Here is a 27,177-nt window from a genome sequence, read left to right as displayed (position 1 = left end):
GGAGAAGGGCTCTCCCGGGGGTTTACCTTGCAGGCGCGATCCCGAGTCAGTCATTCAGCATCCATAGCCTCTGAATGTATGACTTGACCCCCCCTCCCCCCCGGTGCCTATGTCATTGGATTTGATTGACAGCAGCGGGAGCCAATGGCTGCCAATGGCTGCGCTGCTATCAATCTATCCAATCAAGAACCGAGAGCACAAGGCACTGACAGGTGTTTTTTCACTTTATTGCATAGGTTGCATTAAGGTGAAAAAAAAACAAGGGTTTACCACCCCTTTTAAGTTATCCTGGCAGAGAGGTGTTGCTTTGAGCTATAAAGGCTGGGTGCCTAGGCACTAGTGAAGACAGTTTGGCCCTAAGCAGATTGTTTTTAACAGCTGGATACAAATGCACAAATTATAACTGGATATTAACATTTATAGGTAATAAGACCAGAGATTGTTAATCCAGGGAATATCTGACTGCCATAGTCATAATTTTTTTTGATTGTTTGAGTTAGATAATCATGACATTTTTCTCATGAACATTTGTATTTCCATGTTCTAGGCAGCAGGTGGAGATCTAGGCTTCTTTTCATGTGTTCTAACTAATCTTAAAACTAAGTTCCAGGCAGATTTTAAAAAATGCACTTTAGTATTAATAGTATACCTGTTTTATACTTGGCACCAGCTTGTGGCAATTTCCTTTACAGTAGAACACAGACATGGAAAGGAGGGAGCAACTGGATGATCTCATTAACCTGCTGTTGCTTCTTCACTGTCCAATTATGGGTTTGGGGCAGGGTGGTGACTTGCATTACATAGTTGCAGCAGACCACAGTATGTTGTAACAGATTTCATGCAACTGGAAATCCCAGCAGGCAACTGCAGCTAAGGAGGTAAAGAGTATTCCTGCACCTAGTGCACATGGGTCAATGATGTAGCCCTATAACCACCATTACAGCCTTACTGCTGTCTTTCTCTATGAGGGCATTCTCTGGTATGACTTTAAAAGAAGAGTGAACGATGGTTGCTGTGGCTTACTGCACTTAACGTAAATGTACTGTAAACCCAAACAAAATGGCATTTGGTTTAGTAAAGCAATTTGTTTCATAAAAAATGCCCCCCAGTGCTGCTGATATCCTGCAGCAACTTTATATTTACATGTGCTTGCTTTACATAAATATCTGTATGGCTTATGTCATGCTGTAGTGGACAATTCCTGTGTAAATTGCATTGAAATGTGCACATGTAGTCTTCTTTGGGAACATGTGTGGTAGCCAGGGACGTTCGGTGAGGTCAGTGGCCGGTGAGGCACTGGCTAGTATCAGAGCGATATACACACAGGTTACATATGCTGAGATTGTTAGAGCAAGCTCAATAATTCTAGCAGTAAACCTCCTCTGTAACTCTAAACATGTAACTGAAGTTTTGCGCCATTCCACAAGTGTGTGCAAATTTATAGCATGACACGTTGAATATCTATTTACTCGGTGTAATATTTCACATTTTACAAAAAAAAATCTGGCAAACGTTAGTGTTTTTTGGCCCAAAAAAATGTTTAAAAAAAATAGCTGCGCAAATACCATGTGACATAAAAAGTTGCAACAACCACCATTTTATTCCCTAGGGTGTTTGCTAATATATTAATATATATATATATATATATATACACAGTGCCTTGCAAAAGTATTCGGCCCCCTTGAACTTTTCAACCTTTTGCCACATTTCAGGCTTCAAACATAAAGATATAAAATTTAAATTTTTTTGTGAAGAATCACCAACAAGTGGGACACAATTGTGAAGTGGAACGAAATCTATTGGATAATTTAAACTTTTTTAGCAAATAAAAAACTGAAAAGTGGTGCGTGCAAAAATATTCGGCCCCTTTACTTTCAGTGCAGCAAACTCACTCCAGAAGTTCAGTGAGGATCTCTGAATGATCCAATGTTGTCCTAAATGACTGGTGATAAATAGAATCCACCTGTGTGTAATCAAGTCTCTGTATAAATGCACCTGCTCTGTGATAGTCTCAGGGTTCTGTTGAAATCGCAGAGAGCATCATGAAGACCAAGGAACACACCAGGCAGGTCTGTAATACTGTTGTGGAGAAGTTTAAAGCCGGATTTGGATACAAAAAGATTTCCCAAGCTTTAAACATCCCAAGGAGCACTGTGCAAGCGATCATTTTGAAATGGAAGCAGTATCAGACCACTGCAAATCTACCAAGACCTGGCCGTCCCTCTAAACTTTCAGCTCAGACAAGGAGAAGACTGATCAGAGATGCAGCCAAGAGGCCCATGATCACTCTGGATGAACTGCAAAGAACTACAGCTGAGGTGGGAGAGTCTGTCTATAGGACAACAATCAGTCGTACACTGCACAAATCTGGCCTTTATGGAAGAGTGGCAAGAAGAAAGCCATTTCTCAAAGATATCCATAAAAAGTCTCGTCTAAAAATTTAGCAAATTAGTAATTTTCCTTCCTAAGTTGTGGCCAAAATTTATACTGCTACATAACTTTGGTAAAAAATAACCCAAATATTATTTGGTCTTTGTGAAGGTTATAGAGTCTACAGCCTATGGTGCCAATCATTGAAAATTGATCATACCCGATGTGCTGACGGCATCTAATTTCTTGAGAAACTAACAAGCCAGGACAGTGCAAATACCCCCAAAATGACCCCTTTTTGGAATATAGACATTCCAAGGTATTTAGTAAGAGGCATGGTGAGCTTTTTGAAGTTGTCATTTTTTCCCACAATCTTTTGCAAAATTAAGATTGTTTTTTTTTTTTTTTTAACAAAATTGTCATAATAGGTTATTTCTCACACACATCATATACATACTTGCAACTACACCCCAAAATACATTTTGCAACTCTTCCTGAGTATGGCGATACCACATGTGTGGGACTTTATTTTTATTTTTTTTACTCCCTAGCCACATACAGAGGCCCAACATGTAGGGAGAATCATCAGGTGTTGCAGGGATGTAAATTACACATTTCATTTCTTGTCTACCTTTTACACTTTTAAGACCCAGGACAATGGAAACGACCAAAAAATTACTCAATTTTGGAAAGCAAACACCCCAACATATAAACTATGAGGCATAATGAGTCTTTTGAACATGTAATTTTTTCCAAAGTTTTTGGAAAATGTGCAAAGAAAATGAAAATGCATTTTTTTTTTTTTTACACAAAGTTTTCCATGTATAAGATATTTCTAACACATAGCATGTACATAGAAAAACATACACCCCAAAATATATTCTGCTACTCCTCCTGAGTATGGCGATACCAAATGTGTGAGAGTTTTCCATAGCCTGGCAGCATACAGAGGCCCAACATGCAGGGAGCACTATCAGGTGTTCTAAGGGCTTACATTTCAAATCTACTTTGACTACCTATTACACTTTCGTGAGACACTGATGGGCACTGTAGTAGCATGGATGAGAACTGATGTAGCATGGATGTGTCACGTATGAGCACTGATGTGGCACGAATGAGAACTGATCTAGCATGGATGAGCACGGATAAGCATAGAGGTGGAATTGATGTGGCATGGATGGCCATGGATAGGCAAGGATGAGCCATGGATGGGCATGAGCACAGATCAGTGCTGTGGGCACTTCAGATTCAGCCCACAGTGCAGCTGGACCCGGCTCCCTCCTCTCCTCACATGCTGTACCGATCTGTTTGAGGAGAGGGGAGGAGCTGGACCGAGAATGATCGGTTTGTTGTAAAGGGCCGCTGTCATTGGCCCTTTACCCTGATCCGTGATGCTCCGGGACCCGGCGGTTATGGACATTCCCAGGTGCGTGTTCCGGGGGGGGGGGGGGTGCAGGAACCTGGTTCTGGGAGGACATCATTGTATGCCCTCCCAGAGTTATTTTGACTATGGCCCAGTTGGTAAGTGGATATACAATCCCATACCCACAGTTGATCCAAAGGAAGGCTAAAAACCACAGATAAGTGATCCAATTTGCTCCAGCAGGGGGAAAAATTATTTCCTGATCCCCTGAGAGGCAATCAGATATTACCTGAATCAACTTTACCTATAAATGTTAGTATCCAGTTATATTATGTACATTTAGGAAAGAATCCTGGCCATTTTTAACCACTTGACCACTGGGCACTTAAACCGCCTTCCTACCCAGACCAATTTTCAGCTTTCAGTGCTCTCGCACTTTGAGTGACAATTACTCAGTCATGCAACACTGTACCCATATTTTTGTCCTTTTTTCACACAGATAGAACTTTCTTTTGGTGGTATTTAATCACCGCTGGGTTTTTTATTTTTTGCGCCTTCTGTTATAACATTTTGAAAATTAGTAATTTTTCATAATAAATTTTATACTGCTACATATCTTTGGTAAAAATAATCCAAATTGGTGTATATTTGGTGTGTGTGAAAGTTATAGAGTCTACAAGCTATGGTGCCAATAACTGAAAATTGATCACACAAAAAGTACTGACGGCCTAGCTCATTTCTTGAGACTCTAATAAGCCAGGACAGTACAAATACCCCCCAAATGACCCCTTTTTGTAAAGTAGACATTCAAATGTATTTAGAAGGAGGTGTGGTGAGTTTTTTTGAAGTTGTAATTTTTTTCACCACAGTTCTCTGCAAAATCAAGATTTCTTTTTTTTTTTTTTTCACAAAAGTGTCATATCATCAGGTTATTTCTCACACACAGCATATGCATACCACAAATTACACCCCAAAATACATTCTACTACTCTTCCTGAGTATGGCGATACCACATGTGTAAGACTTTTACAAACCGTGGCCACATACAGAGACCCAATATGCAGGGAGCACCTTCAGGCGTTCTAGGAGCATAAATTACACATCTAATTTCTTGACTACCTCTTGCACTTTTGAAGGCCCTGGAGCACCAGGACAATAAAAATGGCCAAAAAATTACCCCATTATGGAAAGCAAACACCCCAACATATAAACTATGAGGAATAATGAGTCTTTTGAACATGTCATTTTTTCCACAGGTTTTTGGAAAATGTGGAAAGAAAATGAAAATGCATTTTTTTTTTTTAACAAAAAGTTGTCCATTTATACAATATTTCAAAATATTTAACACATAGCATGTACATGGCAAAAAATTACACACCAAAACATTGTCTGCTACAAGTATTGTGATACCACATGTGTGAGACTTTTACACAGCCTGGCCACATACAGAGGCCCAACATGCAGGGAGCACTATCGGGCATTCTAGAGGCATACGTTTAAAGTCGAATTTGACTACCTATTGCACTTTGAGGCACTGTAGTGACACCGTAGTGGTATGGATGAACCATGGATCAGGATGGCTAAGCATGGTTGAGCCTTGAATGTGGATGGCTGGGTATGGCTGTGTAGGGATGGGATGGCTGAGTATGGCTGGGTGGGTATGGCTGAGTGTGGATGGGGTGGCTGAGTGTGGATGGGATGGATGAGTATTGCCGAGCATGGATGGATGGATGAGTATTGCCGAGCATGGATGGATGGATGAGTATTGCCAAGCATGGATGGATGGATGAGTATTGCCGAGCATGGATGGATGGATGAGTATTGCCGAGCATGGATGTATGGATGAGTATTGCCGACTATGGATGGATTGATGAGTATTGCTGTGCATGGCTGAGCATGGATGGATGAGTATTGCTGAGGATGGATGAGTATTACTAAGCATGGATGGGATGGCTGGATGAGTGCTGGAACAGGCACAGATCAGCGCTATGGGCAGTACACATCCAGCCCACAGCGCTGCTACACCTGATCTCTCAGCTCACACCTTACCGATTGGTACAGAGAGGGGAGAGAGGAACCAGACATGACGGCAGTTTGTTTACAAGCGATCATTCCATCATTTGACGGAGAAATCACGTGGTAAACGGCCTCTGTCAGCGGGCATTTATCATGATCTGTGACCGGACCCGCCGCTCATGGATATTCCTGGGTGTGCGGCCCAGGGGGCGTGTGGGAGCAAGATTCCGGGAGGATATCCATGGACATCATGGTTAAAGCAATCTACTGAGCTAAACAGAACCAGCTCTTGAGAGAGTCTGTTCCACATTTTCACATCTCTTACTGTGAATAAATCTTTCAGTATTTGAGATTAAATCTCCTTTCCCCCAGATGTAAAGAGTGCTCCCTTGTCCTCTGTTACCTTAAAGTGAATAACTCAACACCAAGTTCACTATATGGACCACTTATGTACTTGTACATGTTGATCAACCACCCACCCTACTTTCCTCATATTTGAGCTCTTATGTAGTATTGGGTAATAGTGGGGAGAGAAACAGAGTATGAGGAACTCAGCCAGCCAAGAAACTAGATTTCTATGGCAGCTATTTCCCTATATTATGAATTGGGTTGCGCTGTGGCTCCATCCCGCTAGCAAAGTCCCGTAGGATGTAACATGTAGGGGTAGGAGCCCGCTATCTGTGACATCACCTGCTGCTACCTGAAAGAGCTGATTTGAATGAGCCGCTCTAGCATTTGGCATTGTACACTTCTTTTGTGCTTGGGACAAGAGGTATTACTTGTGAGTGTTTTTATTGTGTTAAAGCATGGATTTTAATACTAAACTAAGAACACTTACTGTAGATTCTTTCATTCTTTATCCTGAATGGGTCGGCTGTGATCATCAGGACTATTGGAACCATTTGCACCTGACATTACTTATTCTGTTAGTGGGTACAATTGCTTATTGACCATCCTGTTGACTCAGGGGTCAATACCTTGAGGTGAGCAGGGCAATCTGTGTGCTGGTGGTGGGCTCATTTACCTAAGTTATCGGTGCATCTGATGTTTCATGACAGGGAATATACTATCATCTAAGGACATTTTCCTATTGGGCTTTGGACTGTTTTAAAAATAACATGCTGATGCTTTATTGTCATGTGTATATTTGTTTGTTTTATAGTATTGTCTTGTGGGGCTTTCTGAAATTACCCTTCGTGTTCAGCTTGCAAATTTTAATTGTTTGTCACTTCTGGGTTGTGCTGGCTGAATTCTTTGTTGTGTTGTTGGACATTTCATTCATGATTGGTTTTATTTTGCACAGGGTGAGCCTAGACATGACTTCGGTCCAAGGAAACACTGGCCCAAAATGGGAAGAGAAAAACAATACAGCTTTTTGGAGAGGTCGAGACAGTTGTAAAGAGAGGCTGGAGCTGGTGAAGATGAGCAGAAAACATCCCGACTTAATAGATGCTGCTTTCACACACTTTTTTTTCTTCAAACATGACGAGAGCCTCTATGGCCCTATTGTACAGCCTATATCTTTTTTTGACTTCTTTAAGGTAGGTGACTATTGCTGCTATTGGTGGTGCTTATTTCTAGCTGGAATGATTTGTGAAAAGTGCTTTTATTACAAAATACAGTTTTAAGGCTTTATGCACAGGCAAGGCAGCCCATTCATTTGAATGGGCTGCTGTGGCTGCATTTTACACAGGAACAGCCAAAATGAAACCTAGCCCTGCAGAATCTTGAAAACACAGTGGTCGGGAAATTGCTGATTTCTCTGCGGTTTCCACACCTGCAAGCGCACTGTATTTTTAGATGTGTGGGGGTGCCATTAAGAATGGCAGCCCTGTGTATTTTTTAAAGAGCAGCACGTTTTGGTTGGTGGTGCCTGTGGGTGCGGGAGCAGGTGCATTTCCTGCATCCGCAACCTGCAACAGTGTGAACCTAGGCTCGGGTAGGCTGTCAAAAGTGGCATACAGTATTCAGCCAGGGAGAACTAGAATGTTGTGTGTACAATGTTGGCACTTGCAATACACAACATAGGAAGTATGAAACTTTTTTTTTTTTCATAAATTAATTTTGTTTCCCATAAAGATATATTTATTTATTTAAATTTAAAAAGAAACGCAACAAGTTCATCTCCTTAAATAGTACAAAATACAGAGAACAGAATCACATAAATCCGCCATATACAGGGCAATAGCAAACCAACGTCAGCTGCATATCATGAGCAGATGCCAACATAACTCTTTTCCATAGCTACAAACTCTGTAATCACACTCTATAAGGCTCTATATATGTATATATTTTTTATCTTTTGTTAACATGAGGATGTTGTAATCAAACTATTTAAAAAAAATATACTGTGTGTGTGTGTATATATATATATATATATATATATATATATATATATATATATATATATATATATATATATTATACACATTTACGTTCTTCATTTTATCTAAACACATACTTTATATATGGTAATATAAATGTCGCTTCATCGCTTTTGTGTCATTTTCCTTTGGTGTGACTGTTTTCCCAATAACCAGTCAGCTGATGTTTTATTGAAAAGCACAGCTTGTGCAGTAAATGTAGTATGTGTACCAAATAAACTTACCTTTACATACAGAAGCCGTGCAGCCACAGAGTGTTACATGGACATACTCTCCTCGTCTGGTTTATCAACTATGTAAAGAGTGAGTTGTGATTACAGTCTAAAACTGAAAGCTCCTACAAGAACTTGATCCTCTTCTAATAGGAAAGTTATATAAAATGAGTATTTGTCCACTGAAAAACCAGTTTTCTTGCCATACATATAAAGTAAACAGATAAATAGTTTTTTTGACAGAGCTCATACTAATTTTTCCCAGAAGACCCAGCAAACATTGTTTGGGGTTGCAGATGTTAGGGATGTAGACGTTATCAAACATGAACTCTGTGACAAACAGGTCTAATTTCACTACAGCTTCATATCATATGCAACAAATTACCCTCCACTCCTTGACATTCGTGACAAATAGGCATGGTTCATTTACCCATTTTGAATAGTCTCAGTGGTGTGAAGTACATTCTATGAAAGTACCTAAGTTTAAAAAGTCTATCTCCCTACGAAAGTACAAAATATAGGATTTGGAAAATTTCTCTTCATTAAGGTCAGCAATGTCTCCGCAACGCTGGTCTACAACTTTTTGAAGTCTAGAATCTTGCGTCTGCATGAGTATAGAATAGTAATAGGAGACAAGTTTTGTATGATTAGGCAAAAGTAGGATAACTTCTAATGGCAAATTTTGAAGGGTGATAGTGGGGAGTCAAATTGGGCTACAGCAGCATGCCTATGGCACATATACTTGAAAAAAAAATGTTACTGGGTGGGAGGGCATAGTCCAGAGATTTGAAATTTACCTCTGTCATATACAACCCCAATTCCAAAAAACTTGTGGCGCTGTGTAAAATCTACATAAAAACAGAATGGAATGATTTGCAAATTTCATAAACACACATTTCATTCACAATTGAAAAATAGAAACATCAAAATGTTTAAACTGAGAAAATGTACCATTTTGAGAAAAAAATTTTTTTGAAACTGATGGTAGCAACATGTCTCAAAAATGTTACTATGGTGTAGCATCCCCTCTTCCAGGCCCGGAGTGGGATGAATAATAGGCCTGGGCATTTTAGACTGAGCAACCCATTTTTTTTTTTTTAAACCAAATTACAAATAATGACAACTACCGGTTTTTCAATGTCTTTTAGTTATATTTAGCCTGCTGCAGTCACTGCAATTCATCAATTATTTGGAATTATGTAAATAAATCAGTATACGGAAAGTATGGGCAGACAGATCCTGACAAGCAAGAAGATCAATGAACTACGAGAGCGCTCACCAGCACCCTCACTGTTCATTGAGGACTTAAAGCCTACTGCTGCAGTGGCAGACGGAACTTGTAGTCCATTCGCTCACAGACCACTGTGAATGAATGGTGCGGTTGTGTGAGCTGAGCCCTGCACAGCTGCGCTATTTTTAAATTGTTACAGGAGAAGAACCCCCAGCCGCTGTCACAGGGGAGGAAGAGAAAAGGGGGGGGGGGGAGGGTTTGGAAGATTGCTGGAGCATGTTACACCTAAATATGGGTATAAGGTTTAACATGCTCCCAAAGGTGAACTTATACTTTAAATGCAGCAGGGACTCCAGGCATTTCCTAGCAGATTCTATTTGGTCTCAATATTTTCAAGTTTACTTTGAAAATGCTATCAAAGTTTGCCAGTTGAATGAGTGGAAAGTTGGCATTGTTACTATTTGCACCATAATGATGGTAGGGGAGGAAAGCACAAGGCAGGGAGGCACAGCAGCAGTCGATTCCTGGGATCACTGTATGGATGTGATAAGCAGCTATGGAGCTCTCTCAGAACGCTGCTTCCAACTTAATGGTCGGTCACAAACCCCAATTGGCATTTAATGCATATATTTATATACAGTATGTGTCTGCTTCCAATAATGTTAGATGTTAGTACTCATTCTCCAGCCTACTAGAAGTAGATTGCTATTGCACTTTTACCTTTTCCCTATTTTCAGAAATACAGTCTATTAATCTTCTTTCATTGGCAAACTATGGATGCTTACGAGAAGTATTGATGTCCAGCCCTTAAAGATTACTAGTAGTTTTCATTCTCAAAAGAGGATTGGATAAGCACAAGGAAAACTAACAGGCAGGGCAAACAAATCTGTGGCATTATAGCCATATGTTCATGAGGTTCCTGTTAAAAGTTCCTATGTAGTTGGAGTGATTTGCAAAAGGTGTAGAGCAGGGGTCTCAAACTAGTGTCCCTCCAGCTGTTGCGAAACTACAAGTCCCATCATGCCTCTGCCTGTAGGAGTCATGCTTGTAACTGTCAGCCTTGCAATGCCTCATGGGACTTGTATTTTCGCAAGAGCTGGAGGGCCACTAGTTTGAGACCCCTGGTGTAGAGGCTGTTCAATTTGCAGAGGGGATTTTAGTATATATAGTGGGGAAAATAACAATTTGATCCCCTGCAAATTGAATACGTTTTCCTACTTACAAAGAAATGAAGGGTCTTTAACTGTTATCATAGGTGTATTTTAAATGATAGAGACAGAATATCAATTATAAATCCAGAAAAAACACATTATACAAATGTTATAAATTGAGTTTCAATTCAGTGAGTAAAATAAGTATTTGATCCTCTACCAACCAACAATAATTATGGCTCCCACAGGCTGGCTACAGTATGTGCTCCTGTGGTACACAGATTAGTCCTGTCAATTAAAGAAGGTGCACCTAACGACAACTCGTTATGTGTATAAAAGGCACATGTCCACAGAATTTTTCTTCTGTTCAAACCCACCATCATGGGCAATACCAAAGAACTGTCAATTGACATCAGGGACAAGATTGTAGACCTGCACAAGACTGGAATGGGCTACAAGGCCATCAGCAAGAAGCTTGGTGAGAGGAGACAACTGTTGGAGCGATTATACGCAAATGGAAGAAATACTAAATAACCATCAATCGCCCTCAGTCTGAAGCTCCATGCAAGATATTGCCTCATGGGGTAAGGATGATCATGAGAAAAGTGAGCAATCAGCCCAGAACTACACAGGAGGAACTTGTGAATGATCTCAATCCAGTTGGGACCACAGTCACCAAACAAACCATTGGTAAAACAATACGCTGGCATGGATTGAAATCTTGCAGAGCCCTCAAGGTCCCCCTCCTCAAGAAGGTACATTTAAAGGCCCATCTGAAGTCTGCCAATGAACATCTAAATGATTCAGAGAAGGATCGGGGGTGTTCGGCTCATCCTTAATGACAATATCCCAAAACATACCACCAAGGTAACAAAGGAGTGGCTCAAGAAGAAACACATTAAGGTCATGGAATGGCCTAGCCAGTCTCATGACCTTAGTCCTTAAGGGAGCTGAAACTTCAAGTTGCCAAACGACAGCCAATAAACCTTAAGGATATAGAGAAGATCTGCAAAGATGAGTGGATCAAAATCCCTCCTGAGATGTGTGCAAACCTGGTAACTAGAAGAAACATCTTACCTCTGTGCTTGCCAACAAGGATTTCTCCACCAAGTAAGTCGTGTTTTACTCACTGAACTGCAACTCAATTTATAACATTTGAATCATGTGTTTTTTCAGGGTTTTTGGTTGATAGTCTGTCTCTATCATTTAAAATACACCTATGATAAAATTATAGACCCTTCATTTCTTTGTAAGTAGACAAACTTACAAAATCTCCAGGGGATCCATTAATTATTTTCCCCACTGTATTGTGAATCTGTAAACACCCAACCATGTTCTGTGTTGAGCTACATGGTCAGTGTTTATAGAGCTTTTTTGCACCCTTAATTTGACAAGTCTCAAATAATATCTAGACACTTATTATCTCAAGGTATATCTGAGTTTTTTTTATTATCTGAGGTGATTCTATTATCTTTACATGACTAATAATAAAACATTGCTGCATAATCTGATAATGCAAAATTTGCTTACTGTAAAAAGATTGTTATCTTAATAACAGATGCAGTATAATAATCATCAGACTTGCAACTCATGATAAGCAAAAAGACACGTGAACTGTGTAGGATGTGACTTTGTGTTTCACTTGCACAATGGAGACTTTGGTCAGCATTGAACAGTTTTATAAAAAGAACACGTTGATTATACATAAGGAGTGATGGCAACCAGGTTAAACATGAATACTTTACAAATATTCACTCAATATTTTATTATTATGGTAAACCATAAAATGATCTTGTTTGATATTTCAATTAATAGCAAACCATTAGAACCATTGTCTATTTTTACTGTATTGTGCACCTATCTCTGCTGTTAAATAAGAATAAATGCAGAAATTTCTTCATTATCATTCTTTGCAGGGAAATCTGAAACAGTAACTTACAGTATATATGTATATATATATATATATATATATATATATATATATATATATATATATATATATATATATATATATCTATATATATATATATCCTTTATTGTGTAGTGCAGGGATATGCAATTAGCGGAATTCCAGTTGCAGAACTACAAGTCCCATGAGGCATAGCAAGACTCTGACAGCCACAAGCATGACACTCAGAGGCAGAAGCATGATGAGAATTGTAGATATGCAACAGCTGGAGGTCCGCTAATTGCATATCCCTGGTGTAGTGTATCTAAAGCCAAAATGTTTAAATAAAACATTATCTTCCTTTCTTATTCTCAGTCGGACAGACAGTAAAAGAAAATCCAGAATTTTATAGATGTTACTGGAACAGGCTGTTAGGGGGAAATCCTTCAATGGGAACACTTATTCCAGTAACAACTGCCTAAAGCCCAGTACACACACACAGAAAGTTTTTTTTTTTTTGTATAACCCAGCAGGCTGAACAAAAAAAATGGAGCTGCTTGTTTAACTAACTATGAAATGTTAGTACAGTGATCTCCCTGCTGAGCTATTGTGTTCTGACAAGAGGACTGCCCCAGAACACCCCAGTCAGAGCTTCCAGCCACTGGCTCACAGCTGTTTTTCCAGCATGCTTGTTCAACAGAAGCCAGATAGGCTGCTGTACACACGGGCTGAATTTCAGCTGGTTTCTGTTGAACCTGCCGATACTGGACAATATTCCGCCTTTGTGTACCAGGCTTAATGTGGTTGTAAACCCACGAACAAAACAAACAAACAAAAAAACCCTGCAAGGCAAAGGCATAATGAGCTAGTATGCATAGCATACTAACTCATTATGCATTACTTACCTTAGATTGAAGCCCCCACAGTGGTCCTCATTCACCGCTCCAGCCGGCGACATCGCTCCCGGAACTACTTTTGGGTATCGCAGGCTCCACGCTTTAGTTGACCAGAGCCACGATGACATCACTCCAGTGCATGCGCACGGGAGCTGCCAGTAGCTGCACAGTCTAACGCAAGCAACGGCACGTACTGCCATTGCTTCAGTGCGCATGTGCTGATGACATCGGCACATGCAGATACAGGAGATATCTCCTACACCACTTTAAGAGGGGAAGTTTCTTCACTTACTGTTGTGTCTCCAGGACAGGAAGTGAAGGGAAGCCCCCACTAATAGGACAAATACAGAAAGAAAAAAACGATGTCAGACGTTCTAAGCCCTTGTACACATGGTCGGACATTCCGATGGAAAATGTCCGATCGGACCGTGTTGTCGGATAATCCGACCATGTGTGGGCTTCATCTGACTTTTTCCGTCGGAATGTCCGACCAACAAAGTTTGAGAGCTGAATATAAAAATTTTCCAACAACATGATCCGATCGGACTTTGTCCGATCGTTTGTAGAGAATTCCGATTAGACAAAGTGCCACGCATGCTCAGATCAAATTCCTAGACCAAAGCTATTGGCTACTAGCCTGAATGTAGTCCTGTCATAACTAAATAACGTCATCACGTTTTGAATGATTGGATTCTCCGACAACTTTGTCAGACCAGTTTCGGACAAAATCCAACGGATTTTGTTGTCGGAATGTCCGACCGTGTGTACAAGGGCTAATGCCGCGTACACACGAGCGGACTTTTCAACATCCAAAGTCCGACGGACTGATTCCGTCAGACTATTCGATCGCGTGTGGGCTGCAACGGACTTTTGATTCGCCAAAGTCTGACGGACTTTAGAATATGGAACATGCTTCAAATTTTTCCGACGGAACTCCGCCGGACCCGGTCCCTTCGAAAAATTTGCTCGTGTGTATGCTATTCCGACGGCCTAAAACCGACGCTAGGGCAGCTATTGGCTACTGGCTATGAACTTCCTTATTCGAGTCGAGTCGTACGTCATCACGTTCGAATCCTTCGGAGTTTAGTGTGATTGTGTGTGGCCAAGTCCGCTCAGTCGAAAAGTCAGTCAGAACTCTGTCAGAACTCTGGCAGAACTCCGGCAGAACTCCTTCGGAAGTCTGTCGGACATAAGTCCTCTCGTGTGTACAGGGCTTTAGAGTTCTAACCATATATAAATAAAAAAAACATGTTTTAGATTTACTTTAAGGTTCTCATTAAAACAAAAAGGTCTGTTACAAAATTAAAGAGCAGTTCCATAATCTATGACAATTGTAGGATATTATTTAAATTATGGAGCTGTTGAAATCAATAAATAGAATTATTTAACACATTTTCTTGCAGCTGCAGCTAATGTGAAGTCCAGTGCCTAGTGGAAACTCATGTTGAGAAAAATATATAGGTTCTCCTTGCTGATTATTCCTTCTGAAAATGTTAGTTCCCTGCTGCCAGTTGTTTTAATACTTTCTTTAAATGGTTCAAAGTAATTATGCTGATCAGAAGTTCTACCTTCACTCTGACTAGCCTCTGCAGAAAGAATTCATATGAGCGTACCTAACCATACACCTGTGCAAAGGGCTGTCTTTGCCTGCATGGGATGTAGCGTTGTTCCATGCATCTGAGTGTAGACAGACCCATTCATGTCTGTTACTCAGTGGCTGCACAGACACAACCGCTAGACTAGTCCTAATATGACAGGTACACAGGTGCGTGTCTCCCAAATGCAGACAATTTGCGTTCAGGAAAACACAAACTCACATGGCTGTCAGATTGGGATCAGCCGCTGTGTCTTTACAGCTGATGCATCCCAATAGATATGAATGGGACTGCCTGCACGCGGAAGCACAGAATTCCTGTGTATACAAAGGCGGCCCTTCGCACTGGTGTATGAATAGGTACACCTGTGTGAAGGAGGCCTAATGCCAGACTTATAATAAGAACTGCAATGACATAAAACACATAAACCCTTCCAGTACAGCCTCAGAGTGTACTTATGCAGTGGATCATCAAAAGCAATGGAGTAATAATGCCTTTCAGGTATGTGCCGTCAATGCAGCCTTCCTCATATTGGGGAATCTAGTAGACATCTGTGAAAGAGCACACAGGAGGCTGGCCATGCCTAGTGCTTTACCAAAGGTTTATTGTAAAAGCAAAACATACAGCCAACAGAGGCGTACCTAGGGTCTTCAGCTCCCTTGGCGAGAATCTGTATCTGCTCCCCTGGCATCCCCCTCATTCAGTACAGACCCCACTACAGTGCGGACCCCCCCTACAATACAGCCCCCCCTACAGTTCAGACCCTCCCTACACTAAAGACCCCCCCCCCCCACAGTGCAGGTGGAAGGGGAGCCGGCTTCACTCTGCTCAGCTGTGTGAGACAGCCGAGACTTATCAGAGCAACGGCGCGGCCACGAGAGAAGGTGGTCGTTGCTACAGGGTCCTGGGTATACCAACGGGTGCGGCTCCCAACCCTCCCCGTGTGTGTGTGTGTTAGCTGCCTGTCACGCTGCCCGCACTCCGAGCCGCTGCTCAAACCCGCCCGCTGTCTCCTCTTCAGTTGTGTGTGGAACCTGGGCGGCCTGCCCCCCGCCACCCACTTAGTATGCCACTGGGCCAACCCACTAGAGCAGCAGCAAGCAGCAGTGCTCAGCACAGCCAGCATACCGCAGCTGTGCCTGTGCTGAAGTGAAGAACACTGCCAATTGACTCCCCCTCTGGCCTGCGCCCCTGGAGGGCGCCAGTCTTGCCAACCACTTGGTACACCCCTGACAGCCATATAGATGCTCACAAAAATATGTATACAGGCGTTGTATGACACAATCTCAATGCAGTGTGGGAATTGCGTGGCCAAACACACCACAATGTTGCGCTGGCCATTATTATTGTAGTTCATCTTTGACCTTGTCTGAGGCTGTGTAACGACCCCTTCCTGCAGTTGTCACCAACTGTAAAGTGCATATATATATGTAACTTGTAGTGCTGGTGGGTTTAGCTCTGAAGAAAGTGTTCACTTGCCAGTGCAGTGCTATGACGTGTTTGGCTATGCTATTTCCACACTGGTTTCACACTGAGGGTGGGTTAGGAATTGTACAAGTTGAGCTGAACTTGCACAATTTCAACTGGCATTTCAGTCTAACTTCGGGGGGGGGGGGGGGGGGGGGATTTGACATATATTTGTGCAGGTTCATGCACAGATGTCTATTGATATTGCCCTTGAAGTTGCCAAAAGTATTACAGGAACTACTTTTGGGAGTCGGTGCGGTGCCGCAAAGTTGGCTTTGCACCGATTTGGACATTGCTATCGCCGGCAATAGACTCCGATTGGGCATGCAATTTGATATGTCAAATCAGCCTAATGTGAACGTGGGTTAAGTGTCATACAACTCATGCATACATTTCTTTTTGTGAGTATCCATTTGGCTGTATGTTTTTTGTTTTATACAATAAACCTTTAGTAATGCACTAGGCATGTGTGCCCCCCCCCCCCCCCCCCCGTGTGCTCTTTTACAAGAACTGGAATGACCTTGGTAAACTTTAGAACTTGGCAACCTTGTGAACAAATGGCAAATCTATTGGCTAAATATGACTGTGCCGGCTGACAAAGTATTGTTTCTCCAGAATAAGTGCAGCATCTCTAATGTGAATATACAGGGAACTTTAAAAAACAAAACAAAACTGAGGTCAAATGCCTTTGGTGAGCTTTGGTGATCTCAATGTCCAGAGTCAAAAAGTATAAATCTCTAAAGATGTGATTTGATACTTTGGTTTAAACAAGCCTTTTCCACATCTTCTTAGCGGTCATAAGCTGAAATAGATAATAGCAGTTCAGTCTTGTTTAATTATGAGCAAAGCGTGAAGCGCAGTTATAGAGGGGAAAGCTTTTGATGTAGATGCAGTTGCCGAAGCTTGTTTGACATTTCGTGCTGACTTCTCCTTGAGAATATCCTTTTGCCAAAGCTACTCAATGCTGAAAAGTTCTGAGGTCGTCGACCTTTTTATAAGCATTTAAACGCAAACTCCAGAATCACTAAACAAAACTTGTCTCCTTTTCCCCAAGCCATAAATCTAAATTGTTTCTTGGAAACGAAAAGAAACGTTTACCCTCCCTTGAAGCAACACATAATTCCATTTTATGTTGTCAAAGCAGAGTTTGCTGACGTTTATAGATCAATATAGTTTTCTTCAGTGAAAATGCTTTAAGCTGTGTCATAATAGAAAAGATTGGTATGGGGAATATGTGCCTAGTCTGTGCTCGTACATCATTTCATCTGTCTGTGAATCTGCCGCAGCTCAAGTGACTGTTGATGATGTTCAGGCTAAATGGCTTTTTATGGGCAGCAGACTCCAAGCATCTTTTGTGACATTGAATGGGATTATTATTACCACTGCCATGTCTGGAGTGCTAGTTCATCAGTGTTGCAATCAGCTGTGCTAGAAAATTAACTATATAAAATCCAATTCATTTGCAATTAAGCAGAACTCATTTCTATGTTGATTAAATTACCATCTGAACATTGTTGTCCTTAGGATGCATACTGTTTAGTCATGATGCTATCAAGAGTTACAGGTACTTCAAGCTGTGATGCCAATGCTTTGGTGGCAGTTAAGAGCTCTGCTTATGCTGGTGTCATTTAGGCTGGGCTATAAAAAGTATCGCCCCAATTTTAGCTCTAATTTGCGTGCTGAGATATTGCACAACAATCCCACCAAGTCTATAGAAAAGAAGAACTTTTCAAACTATCAAGCTTATTCAGTAAGTCAGTACGGCGACAAGTGAAGACGTGCAATGTGTAAAACAGGGCTTGAGAAATTTTCTTTGAATTTAGGAGCCAGCTAAAAAAATGTAGGAACCAGTTTGTGCACGGGGATATGTAACATGTATATAGCAATTAACGTCTTCATGAGCAGGCACCCCATAATGTGCAGGGGTTTATGTGCTTGTGTGTATTTTTTATAGCAAAACATTTATTTTATTTTTTTACTTAACTTTTTTCTCTTCATAATGCGATTGCTTTTGGTGACAGGGTCTCTTTAAAGAGACATTTAGGGTATTTTAGACTCCCCATGTGTGCCATTGAATGTAATGCAGTGCGGATCGCATGTTATCCACTAGTGTGGAAGCAATTGGGCAGCAGCAGAGCCGCCTGAATGAATGCTTCCACCTGACAAGTGAATGTAGAAAAAAACTACCTGCCCAGTACTGCATGTCTTGGGCATAGGGCGATACAAATTGTGCATACCCACAACAGTAAATGGGCTGACAAAAGCCCAGGCACCAGGTCGCAATTTCTAGTTGCCACGCTGATCTGGCACCTTGGATTTGTCGAGCCATGGTGTAATAGACCTTTATGAGTTTGCAATTGCCTTTTTTTACGCTTATAAAATCATCTTTGCCCTATAACTGTAATACGCTTTAAAATTACATTTGTTAATGATTTGATAACAGTTATATTAATACATTGCTATTTAACCAATGTTAACCAAGTCCAAAGTAGGGATGAACCCGATGTATTAAGTTCGATTCGAACATCGGGTGTTCGCCTGTTCGCTGAATAGCGAACAATTTGAGGTGTTTGCGGCAAATTTGAAAGCCAAGGAACACCCTTTAAAAGTCTATGGGAGAAATAAAAAGTGCTAATTTTAAAGGCTTATATGCATGGTATTGTCATAAAAAGTGTTCCCCTGTGGGGGAATCCCATGCAGTTTTTTTCAATGACTTTTATGTGTATTGCCGGGACCGACAATTCATTAAAGCCGCGAGTACTTTTAAATGACTTATTTTCCTTTTAGAAATGTCATTTTACTCTCGGACTGCTCTAAACATGGGAAACATACACCACTTACAGGCATACTATAGACACCCCCCAGGTACGAAATTTAAAGGAATATTTCACTTTTATTGTTTCACTTTAAGCATTACTAAAATCACTGCTCCTGAAAAAACGCACCGTTTTTAAAACTTTTTTTGCATTGATACATGTCACCTGAGGCAGGACCCGGGTCCCCAAATACTTTTTATGACAATAACTTGCATATAAGCCTTTAAAATTAGCACTTTTGATTTTTCATGTTTGTTTCCCATAGATTTTTTGCCTGTTCGCATGTTCTGCTGCAAACCGAACTGGGGGGTGTTCGGCTCATCCCTAGTCCAAAGTAAAAGACAGGTGCGAGGATGAGTTTGCTGAATCGGAGGTGGTTTAATTTATTCTGAAATCAGGGCATAAACAATGGCCAGATTAAAGTCAGATCTGGAAGCATTTCGCACCAAAAGGTGCTTACTGTGGCACGTGTAGTCCCCTTGATCAAGTGCCTCCAGAAAAAAAAGGCTTGAGATTCTACTTTTTGCGATTTAAGCTTGCGATTTCCATTGACATCTGTGCCGAAAATGGCACAGATGTCTGGGAAATTGCCACTGAAATTGAGACTGACATGCGGGAGTGAAATCTTGCAAGTTTAGCTGAACTCTCATGGCTTCATTCCTGCAGCTCAGTGTGAACCTGGGCTAAAGGACATTATGGGGTTGATTTACTAAAGGCAAATCCACATTGCACTGAAAGTACGCTTGGAAGTGCAGTTGCTGTAGATCTGAGGGGAAGCTCTGCTGATATTATCTTACAATCATGTGCACGCTAAAATTATTATGTTTTTTTTTCTCCTTGTATGTCCTCCTCAGATCTACAGTGACTGCACTTTCAAGTGCACTTGTAAAGTGGATTTTCCTTTTGTAAATAAACCCCATTGTATTTGTAATAAAACCGATTTCACCTTAAACGGTAACTAAACCCAAAAACAAAAATATGATCTATTGCAGCTTACATGCCTTAAATGTAGTGGCTTCCCTGAGTTCCTTTTTTTTTCCAGGCTAAGAACATTTTCAGCCAATACAGAAAATTCCTGTTTATTTTGCTAGAAATTGAGTGTCCTTGTCACTTCCTGAGCTGCACAGAAAATATTTTCTGTAAAATATAAATTGCCCTTCCCCCCCATGTAATGGCGATGAAGCGTTGTGAACATGTTTATAGTCCATCTCAGGAGAGCAGCCTAGAGTGACAACCATGGCTCTCTACATGGATACAATGAAGAAATAATGTAGCCACCCAGGGACAGAAAGTGTGTTATCTGAAGGATTACCAGGTGCAAAAGAAGCCTGAAAACAAATACAACCATCACTCCAAGGTCTAGTAAGCTGCAATATATTAATGTTTTTTTTTTTTTATTGTTTATTTCTTTATTTGACATATTACAAGTTATAACAGACCAAGTTACAATATCAGTTTTATATTTTACAGTTTTGTTTCCTTATACCGCTAATACATCATATTCTCGTTTTCCTATTTATTTCAATTGATCCGTGCAAAACAACTTTTTATATTTTTCTCTTATTCTTACTTGCCACTATCATATATACTACCTAACCATCCTTTAGACACAAGTATTTACAAACATACACACAGACATAAACACAAAAAAAACAAAAAAAATAAAAATAAATAAATAAATAAAAAAATATAAAAAACACACGCACTCTCCGGGCGAAAAATCCATAGCGTAGTTTCCATAGTGAGTTATATATCACAAGCTGACAAAGGAGGAGAATGTTTATACCCACATCTTCCTTTGAATACTGCTTTTACTGTCCCACGCAAACAGAAAAAGAAAAACTATACTAACCACTCAATACAGACTCCCCCATTACCAATGAGGGTGGAGCTACCCGTGGATCCGATATCCATCGTTTCCATATTTTAATCCAGTTATTGGATTCTCCCCTATTGCAACCAATTTGTTGTTCTTTCAAGATGTTTTCATTTACCTGAAGACGCCAGTCCTCAAGTAAAGGTGCATTCGAAGATATCCACCTTAGAGCAATTAACTTACGTGCAATAAACAATAGTAACTAATATCATCACCTCCCTGGGAAAGAAACCTTCCTCGTCCAAATATCCCAGTAGACATGTCATAGGGGTCCTGTCGATATGCGTATTACATGTAGCATTGATTGTATTAACCACCTCTTGCCAATATCTAGCCACTTTTGGACAATTCCACATCATGTGTATTAAATCCGCTGGAGACTTTTGACATCTAGGACACTCTGGAGAATCGCGTCTGCCCCACTTAAATAATTTAACTGGTGTTCTATATACCCTATATATTATAAATAGTTGCATCAGGCAATGAGCCGGTGATAATGATACTAGGGGTACCCTTCTCAAAATAATTTGCCAGTTTTCATCTGAGATGTCCCCTATGTCTCTCTCCCAGCCTGTTCTACCCGGGCTGACAACTTTATCCTGATATAGTCTCATCAATTGACCATATAAAGACGAGATCAAGCCCTTTTTTTCCTCCCCCCTTGCTAATGATGTTATAAGTGGGGTAGGTTTTATCACTATCTTTTCCCTTCTAAACTGAGTTTAAATCGCATGCCGTAATTGTAAATATTTATAGAAGTGACTAGAAGGCAGTTGAAAGGATTCTTGCAGGTCCTGAAAGGAGCGCAGAACGTTATGTGTAAACATCTGTTCTATATATTGAAGCCCCTTAGAGTGCCAGCTTTCGAATCCCTCCAATTTATATAGTTCTTTGTATTGCTTATTCCCCCAAAGCGGGGAGTATTTTGAGACTCCTTCAAATTTCATTATACTCCTCATTTCCTTCCAGACTCTATTCATAAGTGTCGTTGTTAGACCCCTACCGGTGTTACCCAGGGCTCCGGATTCCAACTGAGCCACAAGATTATATCGAAAACTGTTATTTAACAGTAAAACCTGTATGGGGTCTTCCCAATTACTTTCCCCCCAGCCTGCAAAATGCTGAAGCTGGGAGGCTATGAAGTAGAGTCTTGGCTGTGGTACCGCTAATCCACCCCAATCCCTTGCCCTCTGGAGAATTGATAACTTAATTCTCTGGGTTTTTCCTTTCCACAATAGCCTACGAAATATTGATTCTGTTTTTTTGAACCATTTTAACGTTATCCATATCGGTGAATTATGGAGTATATATAACAATTGAGGGGTCCAGATCATTTTTATGAGATTTGCACGGCCTACCACCGATAATGGCAATTTGGTCCACGCCATGCTCTTAAGTTGAAATTTGTTAAGAATAGGTGACAAGTTATCCATTAAATAGTTTTCTATTCTAGAGTTTATAATTATTCCCAAGTATTTAAATGATGACACTATTTTAACTTGAGGGGCCTCTTTTAACCTGGACAGACTAGGATTGTCTAAGGGAAGTAGTACGGATTTATCCCAATTAACAATGTAACCAGAAAACGATCCAAATTGTTTTATTAGTGACATTAAGGAGCTTAAAGAACCTTCTGTATCCCCAAGAAACAGTAATGCATCATCAGCATACAAGGAGATTTTTTCAATCCTCGTTCCTCTAATAAATCCGCAAATAGATTCTGCCTGTCGAACGGCCTCGGCCAGTGGTTCAAGGGCCAGTGCGAATAGTAAAGGAGACAGGGGACACCCCTGTCTTGTTCCTCTGTATAATGGGAAAAATTCTGAAACCGTGCCATTTATTTGCATACATGCCCTCGGAGTGGCATACAGCATCCTGATCCACCTTATAAACTTGTCCCCCAGGCCAAACAAACCCAACACCTCCCACAGATATGTCCACTCGACACTGTCGAAAGCTTTCGCAGCGTCGAGTGACAAAATCGCTCTTGTCCCAATATTATCAGTTGGTATTTGCATATTCAAATAAAGCCTCCTTATATTAATAGCTGTAGACCTTGTTGGGATAAAGCCACATTGGTCACGATGAATCAATCCCTGCATATGTCTACTTAGTCTTTTAGCCAGGACCCTGGCTAAAATCTTAGCGTCCGAGTTCAACAATGATATCGGGCGGTAGGATTCCGGAGCCAAAGGGTCCTTTCCCGGCTTTGCTAATACAATAATACAAGCATCCCTCATAGATTCAGGAAGCCTGAATGATTCCAAAGCCTGGTTAAGGACCTTCAATAATTCTGGAAGCAAAACCTCACCATATTGTTTATATACTTCTGAGGGTAACCCATCAATACCCGGGGCTTTATCATTTGGACTTTCTTCCACTGCCTTAATCAATTCCTCCAATGTCAGAGGAGCACCCAGTTCTTGTTTATCATTTTCAGAAAGAGAGGGGAGTTTTAAAGGTTCTAAAAACTCTCTAAGTCTTGTCTCGGAACAATTAACTTTATTTTGATATAAATTACTATAAAAATGAACAAAGGATCGCATTATTTCCTTCTGGTCATAAGTAATATCTCCCTCCACTGTACGAATAGCAGAAATAATTTTACTATCTTCTTGGGATTTAGCTATTACTGATAGCATTCTGCCTGATTTTTCCCCTTCTTCAAATCTGCGACATCTAGACAAAAAGTCAGACCGCGCAGCCTTTTTCATAGAAGTTTGTTTATATAATAATTGTGCATCCTTCCACACCCTACGATTAGAGGTAGTAGGACTCTGAATATACTGAACTTCTTTCTGCTGCGCCTCTGCTGCTAACAGCGATTCCCGTTCTCTACATGCTTTTTTGTAGACGCTTATGGCCTTAACCAATAATCCTCTCAAAAATGCCTTCATGGTGTCCCATACTACCTGAGGTGATGTTGAGTTATTATTAATTTGAAAAAATTCAACTAAGGCCAACCTCATTTCATCCCCCTGATGGGGAACTTTAAACCAGAAAGCAGGAACTCTCCAGTTAGACCTAATTTTAGGCTTTATTTTATCTACTGTTACTACTAACGGTGAATGATCTGATAAATCTCTCGTTAAATAATAAACATCAGAAACCCAAACAATAGCTGAGTCTGTTCCCAAGAACATATCTAACCTTGATAGGGTCTGAAAAGTACCAGAGCAACAAGAATATTCTTTAGAAGATGGATTCCTAAGCCGCCATATGTCATACAGTCCAAGCTCCTGAATATAATTGTAGAATGTAGTATTCACATTAGGGCCTGCTGGATATCTGTCCATGCTGGGATTACATACATTATTGAAATCCCCCATAATAAACATGGGGGTCCCTGGATTATCAGCCAATATCATCCCTATCTGTCGCATTACTTCACTGTTATATGGAGGAGGGATATAAATAGACCCCAAAATACATTGCGTAGAAAACGGTGTACATACCAGCAAAACAAACCTACCCTGTGGATCTATCCTTGCTTGCTTGCAGGAAAACTGGACCTTTGAGGAAATTAATATACTTGTTCCTCTTGCGTAAGCTGAATATACTGAATGGTATTGAGTAGTGTACTTTTTATTCTGTAATAAGCTAACAGTATCTTTAGTTAAATGTGTTTCCTGCAAGCAAACAATCAACGGGTCATGCTGGACCAGTTTATTGAACATAGCACGCTTTTTAATAGGGTTCTTAATCCCTCTAATATTCCATGACCATATTCTGATCTTATTATACATTAATAATTATATATACACACACATGACATGGTGCCCATATTGTCCACATGATCCCCAAAATACGGTAAACCATACAACAGTAAGTCATTATACGGTCTTCCTCCATTTGAAGAGTTACAGACCTGACCAGCCCAACATTCAGTTGATCTCTTAAGCGTATCGTACTGTAATAGACATAAACAAAATAATACAACAGCATCAAGCAGTAACATGTAAATTGTCGCCCATACACACACACATACACCCATACACACACAAAAAACAAAAAAGCAAGAAAAAAAAAAAAAAAAAAAAAAACATTGTTTCCCGCAGGAAGGTGTATACAGGGGAGAAGGAAAAAATCCATCCAGGCTTGAGCCCTAATGAGGAGGAGTTCTTGTACTATTGCAAGTACAAAAGCAGGGGCTCCTGCCTAAAAAAAAAAAAAAAAAAAATATATATATATATATATATATATATATATATATATATATATATATATATATATATATATATATATATATATATACATATACATACACACATATATACATATATATATACATATATATATATATATACACATACACATATACACATGCATACACACATATATATAAATAAAAGGGGAGGGATAAGGGAAGGAAGAAAAAAAGAAAAAAAAATGCCTCAGGTGGGCGCAAGGAAAGGACAAGGAAAGGAAGGGGCAGGAAGGGGCAGGGTTGGGGACAAGGAAGAGAAAAAAAAAAAAGAGATTAAAGGTTAGAAAACAAAACATTTTTGTCTCTGTCCCCTCCCCCATATAGTACAGAGAAAAGTTCTTTTCCAAATCCCAGTCGCATTTCTTCACCTTCTATCGCATTTTTAACACATTTTTAATTTTTCATCATATTTTTAATCATTATCCTTTGAATTTATTCATAAAAAGTTCAGTTTCCTTGCACAACATCAGTGCTGTCAACAAGCGATGAAATATGTTGCTCATTTTTGTCAAGCCAAGATGCCGCTGCCTTAGAATTATCAAAAAAAAAAAGTTTCTCCTCTAGCTATAATCCTTAATTTGGCAGGATAAAGCATGGAATATTGAACTTGAATATCACGAAGTCGCCTTTTAACATCTTTAAATTGAGCCCTAAATGTTTTGGTTTTAGATACATTTTAGGCTTCTTGTACACTGCTGCTGATAAACGGATGTTTAGGAGCGGTTGGACATTTTTTTTCAGCTTCCCCTGAACTCTTCTCCGTTATCTTATCAGTACATGTACGCAGGGTAATTTATAGTCCTTTCTAGGCAGGTGAGTTTAGAAAAATGCAAAAAAATTAGTTCAGGACGGGTGTTCAGAGGCATTTGAAATGCCAAATGCCTGTAACAGCTTGTAAACATTTTGTTTAGCTGCGTTTTGTTTACAGGCGTTTTACATTTTTGACTATTTGAAAAAACAAAACAAAAAAAATGTAAATGTAAATGCAACAAAATTGATGTTTTTAAACGTAGTTCACTGTCTGTCAAGTCAAATCGTTCAGGAGAGCTTGTAAAACGTCCCATATACATGAAGCCTAAAAGCATGTATAGGTGGTGGGGTCCCCTCTCTGTTGCTACACAGAAAGGTCTTTAGCAGGGGCAACTTATAGTTTATTCCTAACCACCTGCCAACCACTCACAGTAAATATACTGCGAGTGGGTGGCAGGTACAGGCACAGTCATGTTCATGTACAGCACGCGATCGGCCTTCTTCTGGGGTTGAAGCGTGCATGTGCATGCCCCCTGCCATCCTGTGTTGTTTGGCAGCAGATTTCAACAAGTTATTTTTTTTTTTCTCTGAAACCTGCTGATTGGCCAGTGTCCAATCACACACACGGTACAAACACACAGAAATATGTGTACATAGGAACAGCGATCTGGCTGTTTCTTCCTCCTGAAAGGCTGGAAGAAGAAACGGTTATATCAGAAAATAAAAGCAAAACACATTACACATTGTTAGGCAGCCCTTGATAACTCCTAGATGTTAACCTCTTCCCAGCCAGCGTCATTATTACAGTGTTAGTGTACAGTATTATCACTGATCATTGTAATAATATCACTAGCGAAGTCAGTGTCAGTTAGTGACCCTCTTTGATAGTGTCTTTTAGCACCAGATTTCCCGCCACCCTATGACAGTCCCACTATAAGTCGCTGATCACTGCCAT

The 27,177-nt window shown here is 40.3% G+C and overlaps 1 protein-coding gene across 1 annotated transcript in view; it reads left to right on the top strand.

Moving 5' to 3' along the window:
- POGLUT2 (protein O-glucosyltransferase 2) overlaps nucleotides 1-27,177 on the top strand; it is a 130,471-nt gene that overhangs the window by 52,374 nt on the left and 50,920 nt on the right. Inside the window, exon 6 of the mRNA XM_077482921.1 lies at nucleotides 7,053-7,290. Coding sequence (XP_077339047.1) covers nucleotides 7,053-7,290 — 238 coding nt within the window. The remainder of the gene's footprint in view (nucleotides 1-7,052; nucleotides 7,291-27,177) is intronic.

This window comes from Lithobates pipiens, unplaced genomic scaffold (genome assembly GCF_037356315.1).
Source record: "Lithobates pipiens isolate NorthernLeopardFrog02 unplaced genomic scaffold, aLitPip1_a1.2 Scaffold_16, whole genome shotgun sequence".
In the NCBI taxonomy this organism is placed as follows: Eukaryota; Metazoa; Chordata; class Amphibia; order Anura; family Ranidae; genus Lithobates; species Lithobates pipiens.
Note: the sequence above shows the minus strand (reverse complement) of the source record. Positions and strands in the feature narration are given on the sequence as shown.